The 14,259-nt window shown below is 40.6% G+C and overlaps 2 protein-coding genes across 5 annotated transcripts; both read right to left on the bottom strand.

Annotated features, from left to right (window-relative positions):
* Positions 1–200: 200 nt before the first annotated feature.
* comtb (catechol-O-methyltransferase b) lies at positions 201–1,974 on the bottom strand. Its single transcript, XM_055918174.1, is given in 3 exon segments — positions 201–905; positions 1,128–1,272; positions 1,970–1,974. Coding segments are annotated over 3 exon segments (333 nt in total). The 3' UTR covers positions 201–722.
* Positions 1,975–5,402: 3,428 nt separating this feature from the next.
* On the bottom strand, positions 5,403–13,453 carry LOC129851106 (SRSF protein kinase 2-like). Of its 4 annotated transcripts, XM_055917357.1 has the most exons (15): positions 13,371–13,453; positions 12,175–12,620; positions 11,952–12,060; positions 11,749–11,836; positions 11,224–11,311; positions 10,992–11,098; positions 10,681–10,846; positions 10,371–10,396; positions 10,186–10,242; positions 9,224–9,596; positions 8,823–8,920; positions 8,550–8,657; positions 8,391–8,460; positions 8,210–8,302; positions 5,403–8,030 (listed from the first exon to the last, which is right to left on the bottom strand). In XM_055917357.1, exons 2-15 carry the CDS (start codon positions 12,503–12,505, stop codon positions 7,846–7,848), a joined length of 1,899 nt encoding a protein of 632 aa, XP_055773332.1. In that variant the 5' UTR covers positions 12,506–12,620; positions 13,371–13,453; the 3' UTR covers positions 5,403–7,845. The 4 variants fall into 4 exon arrangements, with proteins under 4 accessions (XP_055773332.1, XP_055773333.1, XP_055773334.1 ...); XM_055917358.1 differs by lacking the exon at positions 10,186–10,242; XM_055917359.1 differs by lacking the exon at positions 10,186–10,242 and having other exon boundaries at positions 9,224–9,419.
* Positions 13,454–14,259: the final 806 nt, after the last annotated feature.

Below are 14,259 nucleotides of genomic sequence, written 5' to 3'. Positions count from 1 at the left end.
GTGCATTTGTTTCTCTACTGTATAGATGTGATCATTTTCTATAGCATCTCCAGGATAAGTCACATTAATCAGTACTGTTAATATCCGACTTAATTTTACCTTAGTGATCTGTTTGATACCCATTGGATTTGATCAAATCATAGATTTAAATCTATAAAATTAGTTTAAAGCAGTGCAACATAGACCTTTCTCACAGAACCTTTAATAACTCAATGTAGATCTGATACAGTGTCATAACAAAATATGAATAATTATTTGAAGTTGCTAGATATGGTGTAAGACTTTAGACCATTTTCTGTCTGCCTAAACTGGAAAGAAGGCTATAAATGCTATGAAGTTATGATGGGACCACTGCATGCTGCTTTGCAGTTATCTGATTGAATCTCTAAAAAGGCACACTACTGCCACCTAGTGTATTAAATCCATGTTTGAAAAAGACATCGCACTAATGTAATTCTGCAGCTGTAAAACTGATGGTATTTTCATCATTTGCATAGCAAGACAGCATTGTGACAATGTCAAAACACAAGTAGAAATAGTTTTTCAACGACATATTTGCTTACTCTAGTTAACATCAGTTCTACAGGTAAAGAAATGCTTAGCACAGTAAGTTACAGCATGTCATAACTAAGATATAAGGCGTCACTTTAAATTGAAACTAACCCAAAATGTTTTATCAAGAGAGAGTTACAGTGTTTTAAAGCAAGAGGCTCACTGTTTGGCTAGTACCCTAAGAACACAGACTTCTCCAGGACGTTCTCTGCTTTAGTGTACTCCAGGTGTGATCTGTAGTAGTGGCTGTTGTAGCGAGAGCTGTTGCGTACGTACTACAGATAGTCAGGGGTTCCTGGACAGATGACATAGTCTGCCAGCATCACTGTGCCTTTCTGTATGAGACCACACTCCTAGAGAGAGAGGGAGATAGGAGGATAGAATTGGGGGAATGGGAGAATGAGAGGGAGAAAGAGAGAGAATAATTACAATTGTTTTGTGTTTTGATTGATCATATCAATGTACGCTGACAGACACAGCAAACCTTTTTGCGAGAGTGTAAGACTATCAATGAGTGTAAGACTATCAATGATTCCCTATAATCACAGGACGGTCAAATTAGTTATCTTACATACCTCCAGAAGTTTTGTGTCAGGAAGGTAGCAATCTTTCCAGTGGTCCCGGAAAACTAAGTCAAACGCCTGGACTCCGAAATGTTCCTTCAATCGAGGGATCCAAGCTCCTGAGGCTCCCTCCACTAGCTGCACCTGGACAACAGTACTGAGATCTCATCTAAGCTTCTGAGCTACAACTGACCTGTATGTTGTAACATCTACAACCCACCCATATTTACAGGAATGTAAATGATGATGATGATCCCGTTCATCATCATGTCATTATGTTAATCCATCCCAATCTCCTTTTAACTTCTCCTCCAGTCCTGACCATCTGATGACTTGACGAGCAGTGGCAGAATAATCTGGGTTGAACTCCAAGGTAATGACACAGGCTCCAGGGGGTAATAGGCGAGCTATTCACACTGTTGAGTAGCCCCAGTAAGTGCCTAACTCCAAGACATCAACTGGACTCACTTCATTGACCACAGAGTCCGGAATGGAGCCTGTAATGAACACATACAGTGTATAGACACACACACACACACACACACACACACACACACACACACACACACACACACACACACACACACACACACACACACACACACACACACACACACACACACACACACACACACACACACACACACACACACACACACACACACACACACACACACAAAGATGTGGCCTGAGTCAAGACCAGGTAGACATGTGGCCTGGGGTGGTCTAGCAATCTAAGCCTTTGCCTCTGGAACACATACAGTAAATACTGCTGCAGGCTACTGCTCTTCTAGCACTATCTCTCTATCCAATAATCATACAACAAGACTGAAAGAAATATAACGTAAACTCACCCCATTCCGTACAAATGTGCGTAACCGCAACATTCAAACGAGGCTACAAAGAAAACTAATGGGACTGTAGCGACTGTGTTGACTTCAAAATCGGGGGTGTGAACTAGGTTTCTATTCAAGCGTTGATCGACATGGTAATGGCTCTATAGTATTGGAGAAAAGTTGAAAAAACTGACCCTCCGTTACATCGTGACGTATCATGTCGTAACGTACAGCACGCATAAAGCAACTATTTTTGTCTTACAATCTCTCTCCACCAGGTGTAGCACTTCTCTCATCGTTTAAAAATTGTCATCATTGCATGTGATCATCATTCTCAAAGCCGCTGTTTACTTCTAAGATCACTTTAGCACCGCCCTAAAAACCCGATTAATATTCGACACAAACCTTCAAATAGGTATGTAATGACACATTATATAAACTCTTTATAGTGTTTTATTTACATTTTACAATTTTCCCACACAACATTCTCACTATCACGCATTAGTTTCGCTTCCCCACCCGCCATTTTTAAAAAGACTCGACGGGGCTCATTGCCTGCTTGAATTATGCAGAAACGGGCAGCGTTTAGGTCATGAAATTGATTCTGTTGGAAAGGGGAGAAATTGTGCTTTACAATGATATTGACAGTACAGTTGATCTGGAAGTATTACGTTTTTGGGGCGCTAAAATAAGGGCAATTGTACGGACCAAGGCAATGTACGAGTTTACGTGAGTTTACGTTATACATTCACCTCCAAAATGATTAGCACCCTTGATGAAGATAAGCAAAAAAGACTGTATATAATAAAACAAATATATATGTATTGTTATATACTACTACAATTGCTCAAGAAAAATATTTGTTTAACAAGTAAAAATAATAATAATAATAGTAACAATTTTGTCTCAGCTCACCAAACCACCCAGTTCCAAATTGTTACATTTGTTAGTTGATCTCAATGAAGGCTTTTTATGGCAACCCTTCCAACTAGCCCATTGGCCTAAAAGTGGCGTGTAACTGTTGAATTGGAGACTCAAGATGCAACCAAGTTCTGTAATTCTCCAACTGTGGCTCTTGGACTTTTCTTTGTCCTACTCCAGGCAAGTTTACCACTGTTTCAGTGGTTTTAAATGTCTCAATTGTTGTCCTAATAGTGCTAAGAGGTATATTTGGTTTTTATGTCGTTTTTTTGTACACATTGCCTGATTTATGAAAGTCAACAACCATTATTCTCTTTTAATTTGTGAGTTCTTTGCATTTCCCCATTGTGATTTTACATGCGTGTTACCTAATTTTGATACCCCATTGAAACAAGAAACCATGGAAGGACACAATACAGTTCCTTAAACTGAGATTAACTTTAAGAAAGTATAATGTTAATGCAGATTTGATTTTGTTTGATTTTATTTATAATAATCTTTATGGGTGCCATTTTTAAAAACTTTTAAACAAAATCTCTTTCTCTGAGCAATTGTATTAGTATAAAATAATATAGATATATTTTATACAGACTTTTTCACTCATCTTTATAAAGGATGGCAATAATTTTCGAGGTGACTGTAGATATAAAGAAGATTAAGTATGAAAAGGACTTTGCATTTAGCTGGTTATCGATAACCCATTCAAAGAACATACAGCACCTTTCTCATCGCCCACATTCATGGCCCATTCTCTATGTTTGCAGAAGTGGTCAATGGCTGTGATCACACTTTGGGGGTCTACTACAGCGGCTTTCCTCTGCACTGCCTTCAGAAGATGCTAGATATTTCAGAGGGGAAATGACAGCTGGTATTGTAACTACGATGAGGCATACATTACGTTACACGATTGGGCCTAGATCAAAGGGATGACACGCACACACACACACACTGCAATTTCACTCTGAAACTCTGGAAGGGAAATACTGTCCTGAAACCTTTGAATGAATCACAATACCAACATACTATAGCATTTTTAAACCAAAGACTGAACTGTAAATCTGTTTAGAGAGCTCACCTGAGGACGTGATGTCCAGGTCAAAGTGTCCAGAGCACGCTCCACGATGACATCATGCCACAGTAGTGCCAGTCTTCCATGATACTGCATAGCTGTGGGGATCACCCAGCGGTAGAGAGCAAAGAGGAAAGCTGCTCTGCCGATCAAACCAGAAAGAAGGCTCAGCCACATGCTAGGACACACAAGATAAATTAACTGTAATATTAAATATGTTTTGTTTAGTGGCTGCTTATATTTGTCCTAAGTCTTTTTTGCATATGCCAACTCCCCCTGAGACACCCTTGGAGTATTTATGATAAACACATAAGTACCATAGAAACACTGTACCCATTTAAAAATATTTTGCAATACGGTATGTCCACAAGAAATCTGTATGACCATAGCGAAAATGAATAGCTCCTTTAGTGCTACGCTAATGAAAAGGGTGTTTACTATATAGCAGATGACACTCAAACATATCCTCCTGTGTTATTATTTAACCCCTGTTGTCATTTCCACTCATTACTCTCCAGCAGAGAGCAATTTATATTAATATTATAAACAAATACATTAATGTGTCCATGTGGATATCGATTATGGCAGCCCCCGGCATCTCTCTGATTCAGAGCGGTTGGGTTAAATGCGGAAGACACATTTCAGTTGAATGCATTCAGTTGTACAACTAACTAGGTATCCCACTTTCCTTTCCAGTTAAGTGTTACAAAATAATACTAACTAATCCCACTGGACTATGACAAAGTAACAACAAATATATAAAGTGTCTATGCATTAAGAAAAGACAGTCAACAATATAGCGCTCATGTTGAAAATCCAAACCACCTCTGAAACATGGTGGTTGAGTTGAAGAAAAGTGCAAAAAGGATACGAACTCAGCCTTAAGCCAAAACACAGAAAAAAGGGAATTTCGGGTTTTCTGTGAAAACAGATAAGAGCATGGGGGGGCTCTTAAACCTTTAATAGAAAATGTAACTCCTGTCTGAAAGACCAGGAGAGCCTGAGCTGAGGTAATGGCTATTAAGTTGGGCTTTGAGTTGCATAGCAACAGGCAGAACAGGTCAAGAGCTGTGAAACAAAAGCCATGGCACTGGGGTTGTTAGCATCTTTACTTTGGCTTTCTTACACATGTATTGTATCTACATGCATAAAAGCCTCTGGAAATGAATAAGGCATGGTTTGCTCAGTCAGGCGCTTTGAGAGAGTGTCTTCATTTGATGGCAAATATACTTTGAGTTGTTTGATGAAGCAAATTAACTGTACCATATTCCAGTGGGCATTTTACACCCCAGTGAATCAAGGTGCTTGGTGACTAAAATGAAAATCTATATAAAAGAGAAAATATTAAAGTCAGATTATACTAAATAATTATAAACTGCAATGTACTCAATGAACTCAATGAAACACAACTCTGAAGATCATTCCAGAGTGAGGTGAAGAGAAAAACACATGCCACACATATTTACCTTCAATAACCTCTGATGTAATTATGGCATCTGAAAAGTTCCATTCAAATCTACACAATTCAACAAGTCAAAAATGTTAAAATGCTCTGCAATATCACAAGATGTTAAAAAAGAGAAGACAATTCACTGCACTGTTAACATAAAAACACAGTTGCAACCAACAATGCAAGCATGCACAAGGTAGTAGCTATTTAGTTTACTACTTCACGATGCAAAGACAGATCAAAGACATGCAAACGCCATAACATTACACGGATCTCACTTCCATCTGAAGCTTGTCTGTCTCCAATCAGGGTGGTGATATTCGTCCTTCTTGATGCTGCCTCTCTCACCATAAAACTGATTCACACCTGCCAGCAGTTTGTGTCTCACACATGAGACTAACCCCTCCCTAAGCGTCAATCTGCAGTTGCTACATCCATTTTTAGACTTTTAAATGAATGATGTATACCCATTAATTATTTGAAGAATATAACTTATTCATGCCTCATGAGCTGTCGTTCCCCATCAGAACAAACTATATATGCTTGTTTTACTCCTTTGTTTGTAAACAATGTAAATTGGAACAAACACTGTATAGCCTTAAAACATGGATGGTCAGTCCTTGTATCTATAGCTCTGTCCATGAGTTTGAGTGGTTACATTTATCCAGCCCCCTCCCTCAGCTGTTTACCTAAACGGTGGCTGGGTGGCCGCTTTGTTATTGTTTGAACTGCAGATTGACACTTCAATGTGAACTGAGAGGAATGTGTGGCTGTGGAGGTCTCACTGAAGCACACTTTCAGTCATCAACACATACTCACAGCACACTCACACAGAAAGAAGGGACGGCACAGAAGGAAGCAGTGAAAACAGGGGAGGTATGGCTTACCCTGCATGGACTGGGTGACCGGGCTACAGTTTTGAGCCCTACTGAACAGTATCCTAATCCCCTTTGAAGCCACTGCTTCTTCGTCATTCTATTAGGTCTTATGCACAGGAGGTTGGTGGCACCTTAATTGGGGAGGACGTGCTTGTGGTAATGGCTGGAGCGGAATTGGTGGAATGATATCAAATACATCAAACACATGGCTTGATGCCATTCCATTTGCTCCATTCCAGCCATTATTATGAGCATTCCTCCCTCAGCACCCTCCACTGGTCTTATGACAGGATTCAGGTGAATCACATAGGCTGCGTATAGACAGGCAGCCTAATTTTTTATATTTTTTCCACTAATTGGTCTTTTGACCAATCACCAATTAGTGAAAATAATATCAGAATTGGGGTGCCTGTCTAAATGCAGCCATAGAGTATTCTGAATTCATACATGAATTGGCTAAATTAACACAATGTCCAACCCTATTTCTATTAATTCTGTCAAAATCTTTTTTATCTTATTATTCAGAGAAAAGCGATAGATAATGAAAGCCTTGTATAAACAAATAACATTTATTCAATGAAACTCAAAAACAAAAATAGACCTTTCCCAGCAGGGGCGGACTGGCCATCTGGCATATCTCTCCAAATCAAAAGTTATTTTCTTCACATCAAATGTTTTAAATAATCAGACAAAATATATTGATAGTTGACTGCTCTCCCTGAGCACACAGAAAAATAACATTGCAGAAGATCAGCTGAAAAATAACACTTGCTGAATATCAGCCATTACCCACTATTCAAACATCATATTAAAGCACTTGTCCCAGCCTGTTTGACACTGTGTCACCTGTGTAACCTCTGTGGCATTGGTGAGACTGCTCTGTATCCATGAGGAGATCCAGATCGGGTTCAGACACCGGGCAGCGGTGGTGACTCTGTGTCCATGAGGAGATCCAGGGGGGGTTTAGACACCAGACAGTGGTATGATGTCTATGAGGAGATCCAGGGGGGTTTTAGACATCGCACAGTGGTATGATGTCTATGAGGAGATCCAGGGGGGGTTTAGACACCAGACAGTGGTATGATGTCTATGAGGAGATCCAGGGGGGGTTTAGACACCAGACAGTGGTATGATGTCTATGAGGAGATCCAGGGGGGGTTTAGACACCAGACAGTGGTATGATGTGTATGAGGAGATCCAGGGGGGTTTAGACACCAGACAGTGGTATGATGTCTATGAGGAGATCCAGGGGGGGTTTAGACACCAGACAGTGGTATGATGTCTATGAGGAGATCCAGGGGGGGTTTAGACACCAGACAGTGGTATGATGTGTATGAGGAGATCCAGGGGGGGTTTAGACACCAGACAGTGGTATGATGTCTATGAGGAGATCCAGGGGGGGTTTAGACACCAGACAGTGGTATGATGTCTATGAGGAGATCCAGGGGGGGTTTAGACACCAGACAGTGGTATGATGTCTATGAGGAGAACCAGGGGGGGTTTAGACACCAGACAGTGGTATGATGTCTATGAGGAGATCCAGGAGGGTTTTAGACATCGCACGGTGGTATGATGTCTATGAGGAGATCCAGGGGTGTTTCAGACACTGGGCAGCGGTGGCTCTCTTCTCTGGGAGGGGCTCCAGCATGGTGAGGAGGAAAGCACTGAACTGGACTGCCTGTTCCCGCGGCCACTCATACTTATCCAGCAGGATCTCACACAAACTCCACGGTTTCAGCCTTGAGATGCGCCGCAGATGCCCTGTGAGCAAACAAGGGAAAGAGTGTTACATGATTACACTAGCGATTGACTGAACAGGATATGTAAACGGAATTTGATATTGTGGGTGAAACTAAAATAAGGGTACATTTTCACCAAAATATGAATCATATGCTAAAGGGCAGCACTATGGTGGATACAACAATTGTGAATAGATATACCATTGTGATTGAAATATCGCTTGGAGTTTCTCCCTGAGAGGGCAAACTGGGGTGGAAGGGGTCCCAGCAACTCAATTATGTGAGCAATGTGATCTGATGGGAGACATTAAAGAGTTTTTTAAAGAGCAAGGACAATCACCAGGAAAAACACAGGACAGAGAGGAGAAAGGATAAGGCTTACCTTCCTCTCGTGAGAAGTTGTCCCCTGAATGGGGTTCAAACAGATACTCCCCGGTAGCCAGCTCAAACGCCTTTATGGAAATGTAAGACTTCTCAGTAAAAGATATTTCGGACAGCTAACATTAACATAAGGGTGGATGTGGTGCTCCTGGGTTCTCACCATGCAGGCTATGCTCCAGATGTCTGCAGGAGTGCCATAGTCAGACCCAATCAGGACCTCAACAGAGCGGTACTGGCAGGTCTGGATGTCTTCTGTGAAATGTTTGTACTGGAGGAGAGCAGAGATGAAGACTTAGCACTCCATACCATGAGCAATTAGTTGATAATAGGCCGTATCGTTTGAATGTAATGTATTTTGTCTTCTAAGACACTGTATTTATTAATACATATATTCATTCAAATACATAATGTCTGTAGTCAGATAGTAACTCACCACCCAGCAGGCGTTTCCCAGATCTGCAATCTTGATGCTGATTTTATCAGCATTCTGTGGCTTCAGAAGATTCACCAACAGATCTGTTTCACTTAACCCTGAAACAAAATATAAAGCAGATACCTCAGAGAGATATTACTGAATAATTCTGCACCTGTCCACTACAATAACGGATGCGCTGTGAGAGCTCTGGTGTAAAATGGTTGCTTTGTACAAGGTATTACAACATGCAATTTCAATCATATAAATTAACTTAATCATCAGCATATGCATGACATAGTATATTGCAAATCATAAAAGTTCATTTGAAAGACTAGTGGACAGGTATTCTGACATGTATACTACACGGTAATATGCTATTACAATATACTCTAAACTGCTGGCTCCAGAGCAAGACTGACCATGTGATGGTGATGAGGGCAGTTTGTCTCTCTGGGTAGAATGATGTAACACTATAGATTGTCTAGAGCAGTGAGACATTGTAGTCAAAGATGGTGCATTTTCCATCGGTGCCGAGGCCGACTCCTTGCTGTCAGAGCCCATTGCTTCTTCGTGCAGCAGGGTCCGTCTCCAAGTAGTATGCACAGGACCTGAAGGCTTAGGGGACGAGGTGGAATTAGGGGTGCTACAGGGAGTGGTGATATTAGAGAATGACACATGAGGTTTCTCCCTCTTCTGACGGCCAACTAAAGTGTCCTCGCCCTTCTGCGGCTGTTGTTGCTTCTTCTCCTTCCTCGACAACCTGGCCATCGGGATCCTGGAGACCTTCCCAGTCTATGAGCACAGTCACAGTAGTTTGATGGGAAACTTAAAATGGGATTCACATCTCTCATGTTGCAGCATGCAACAGTGTTCAAATGTATTTTTAAACAATCTCTGCAAATATGGTACATTTTCTTAAATATCAGAACTGCATATCCCCTTTTCATGCAGTGCATGCTAATTATCAATGAGTTTATCAAGGTGAGCAATTTCACTACAAATGCAAAGGTGTAGTTATGAATACTGATTGAATACATAAAGACTGAATACAAACAGACATTTCTAGAATACATAAATACTGAATACAAACAGCAATTTGTAGATAGTACATCTTCATTCAGAAATGCTGTTATTGTGCAGGTTATACACATTTTAAACACACACATGCACGCAAACACACACACACACACACACACACAACTGCACTGCTTTCATGGTTGAATGAGTAGAAAATCTGAAACAATACCGTAACTATTGACAACAGAAAAAAAAAATGATATAACATAGTACATTTCCAGATCAAAGCTTTTCTCCAAAAGGACCTTCTGAGGGCCAATATGCAGTGAACCAGCACACACTCACAATGCCAAGACCATCTTACCCAAACCCCAAGAGCCTGGAAAGCCACTGTCAATTTCCCCATCAAGTTTGACACAATCTAATACCCAGGTTATGACAGGAAGGGAGACAGAGGAGATAGATGAGGTAATCAAAAATATTTTTTCCACCTTTGTAGCACTATGATTGGTTTATGCTTTGAGACAATAATAAAGTTGATTGTCATACCTGCTTTTCTCTTAGACTGGTGTTTGCTGGCATCAGTAGTAGATGAAGAGATCAGCAGGGCACAAGAGAGCATGAAATCAAATCATAGAGAAGAAGAAAAAAACAGACCCATCTATTGAAATCATATTAAACTTGTTAATCATCTATTCCTAATATTCAGCACTGTTATTGTATCGCCATCTCTCTGTAACAAATCTTTTCCATTTCCCTCCATCTAAAAATAAAATAAGTCAAATAGACAGAGGAATGCCACAGGGATATGTACTTAGTGACACGTGTATGCCAACATGGAATTGAGAGCAATACTAACCTGAACAGCTTGTGGGAGCAGAAGACACTGGCAGCTCCCATAGCTTGGTGTCGGCTGCCAGCTCCTGGACGTAAACCTCATCCACTCTCAAAAGGATGTTCTCTGGCTTGATGTCTGTGTGGATAATCTTGCATTTAGTGTGCAAGTAATCTAAGCCCTGAAGAACCTGTGATATGAGACAACAATGGTGATATACTGTGGCTACATGACAGCAGGGAACACACAAAGGAGATCATCCGTTCACAAAAGCTGCTCTGGATGATAAAATGCTAGAGAGAGAATTTGGAGATCACAGGAGAAAGACACAGCACCTGTCTAAGGATGCTCTTAACGCAGGGCAGGGGAAGGCCAGTGTAGTTGGATTTGATGATCCACTTCAGCAGCTGGTGACCCAGCACTTCAAGAACCATGCATACATCTGACACATAACTGAATCAAGGAGAAACCATTTACATTAAATGTGCAAGTTAACACATGACACATGTTGTATGATAAAGATATTATGGGTAAAAGGATAACATGTAGGTGGCTTTTAAAGGATACGCTCCCCATTGACTCCAGAGACTTTGAAGTCATCAATAAGCTGCACAACAGTGTCACGTTTGGGGTCAGATGGATCACTGTCCCTTACCTAAAAGCAATATATAACAGGACATAACTGGGGAGTAAACATATTCCTTTTTATTATCACCATTGTGCAACTAATAAAATTATATAGTTCCTACTAAACCTGGTTCTGGTTGATGAACAAGCAAGTAATTACGCTGATTAGGCCACAGGTTGACATTTATTGTCATGAATCTTGGCCTGGAGGCAGAACTGAGCGATTTCTGCTAGATGGGCCAGCTGCAATGTCACAATTGACTATATAATAAAAATGTATTTATGACAACAAAAATGTTTTAATTTAAGGTTAAGGATAAGGATATGTTTAAATTCAAAATCTGATTTGATGACTTTGTGGTTATGCCAGCTAGTGACCACACTGTAGAGCTGCCTCCTAGGCAACCTGTGATTAGGCATACATAGCAGAGAATAAAATGTTGAACATGGGCATATAATACTGACACATTTCAGAAGCTTGATCTCATCCAAAGCGGTCTCTGTGAAGGTTGGAGCACTCTTTACCAACTTCAGAGCCACGAAACGCCTCTTCCTGCACATACAAATAAACATTGTGAATCACTTGCTTCAGCTGTGATAATCACAATATGAAACCGAAGGTCAATCAATAACAAAAACAATGTTATCAGTATAACTATTATAATTACTCCATGTCCCAGCCTAGCCACACAGTAGAGAAGTGGCCCCATCCCAGCTTCTTCACCACCTGGTAACGATCAATGAATATCTCTCCAATTTTCACCGGGAAGTACCCACCTACAATAAACAGTGAAACCTCTTTCCGATCAACAATAAACTGTATACAACAACTCCTTCTACCACACATGATTGTATTGTTGTTTGGTTATATTTGGCACACTGGTGAAGTACCTATGCAGTAATCAGATGGATTCTCCTGTTCCTCGTCATCTGATCCCAAAATCTCAAGTGAAGGGGGATATGAATTTAAAGGGGCTGGGCTGGCAGCAGGGGGTAGTTTGATGGTAAGGGGTGGTTTGGGGGTAGGGGCAACTAGTGGTTTAGGGGTAAGGGATTTGGAGGTAAGGGGTGATTTGAGGATAAGAGAGGGTTTAGGGGTAAGCGGTGGGTTGGGGGCAGTGGATGAACTGAGGGTAAGGGTTGGGTTGGGGTTAACAGCAGGTAAACTGAGGGAAAGGGCTGATATTGCAGCAGCATATCTAGATGAAGGTTCATTGGACATTGTGACAAGGGACACACAATAAAACAAGGAGCCGACGCCTTCTAGCCTAGACAGCACAGGTTATGCAAGGGCAGGATTGAAGAAAATGGAGATGAAGATGGTACACGCAGAAGGCCTACGGCAAAAAGAAAAACAGACAAACTGTTCACTAAACTTTCACTGTTCACATTATTATAAGTTGACCTAATAGGCATTCATACATATGATATATGAGGTTAATTCAGGCGACACAACATGGCCTATCTACATATCTACACACTGAGTAAGCCTATTCAAATTCTACATTTAGTAAATCTTATAGTTCTAGAGCCTGGCTGCAATGACATTTGAAAGGGCCCAGTGAATGTGCAAGAGTCCATTTATTTTTAGCTGGGTTTAGATGAATGGCATGTCAACGTAAATAGCTCTTCAAAGCTAGCCTGTAACTTTATTGACTGAGTGCATGCTGTCTAGGAGTCTTCATTTTAAACCTGTGACAATTACAGCTATTGATACGAACAAGTCATTAAGGTGTCAAATAGTTGTTAAGAAAAAGTAAATCCTTTGACCAATTCAGAACTGCCAAGTCCAACAAACCTAGCTATGTCCTCTAAAGAAAAATAAAATGCTTTGTAACAGATATGATTTACATTTTTATAACAGATTTGTACAACTAACTAGCTAGCTAATGCAACGCGTACATTAGCCTGAGTCTGTTCCCCACAAAAGTTGTTTATTTATTTGTTACAGATTGTCATTGCTTTGAAGCAACCGACTTCAAATTCATACAGTTGCTACGATGTGGCATATCAAGTAACAATTGCTTATAAACTTTATTACACCCTGTAACTGTGAAAAAACGCTGTAATATTTACCAAATACTTACCGGTACATATAATAATGAAAAACAGAGTCCTCCGATTAAACCAGTAAACTGAAGGACCGTTCCTTCTTCGTCAACGTTTGCTCTACTATGAGTCGCGAACGAACGGCTCTTTTGAAAGGATCTTTTTGGTTAACATTGGGAACCGAATCGTATCAGTGAAATATTCATTCATTTGGCTCCCTGATTTGCATACTGCTGCTACTGCTTTTTTAGCTCAAAATAACGTTTTTCTACGGTTATGTTACAAAATAATTACCTAAAGAATGTGAATCCTCACTACAGAAACAATAAATAGTGGGGAGAGCGCATCAATCTGGTCCACGCAAAAACGAATAATTTGGCCAGGTAAAAATATATTTGAACGCGCATTTCACGATCTGAGATGGTAGTTTACCTTTTGGGCTTTACATTGGAGATTTGCGATTTTTCATGGTTCTAGTTAAAGTTTTAAGCATTTTGAACAAAGAGCCGTTTGAGAGCCAAATTAGTCGGCTATTTTACGTGAACGGAGCCAAATGGGCCAGCCGGCTCACCGAAAAGACTCGGATTTTTTTCATTTTTTATTTATTTATCCGTTATTTTACCAGGTAATTTGACTGAGAACACATTCTCATTTACAGCAACGACCTGGGGAATAGTTACAGAGGAGAGGAGGTGGATGAATGAGCCAATTGTAAACTGGGGATTATTAGGTGACCATGAATGGTTTGAGGGCCAGATTGGGAATTTAGCCAGGACACAGGGGTTAACACCCCTACTCTTACGATAAGTGTCATGGGATCTTTAATGACCTCAGAGAGTCAGGACACCCATTTAACATCCCATCCGAAAGATGGCACCCTACACAGGTTAGTGTCCCCAATTACTGCCCTGGGGCATTGGGATATTT

Source organism: Salvelinus fontinalis, chromosome 3, assembly GCF_029448725.1.
Source record: "Salvelinus fontinalis isolate EN_2023a chromosome 3, ASM2944872v1, whole genome shotgun sequence".
NCBI classification, from domain to species: Eukaryota; Metazoa; Chordata; class Actinopteri; order Salmoniformes; family Salmonidae; genus Salvelinus; species Salvelinus fontinalis.
The sequence above is the reverse complement of the archived record's forward strand: the minus strand, read 5'-3'. Positions and strand labels throughout refer to the sequence as shown.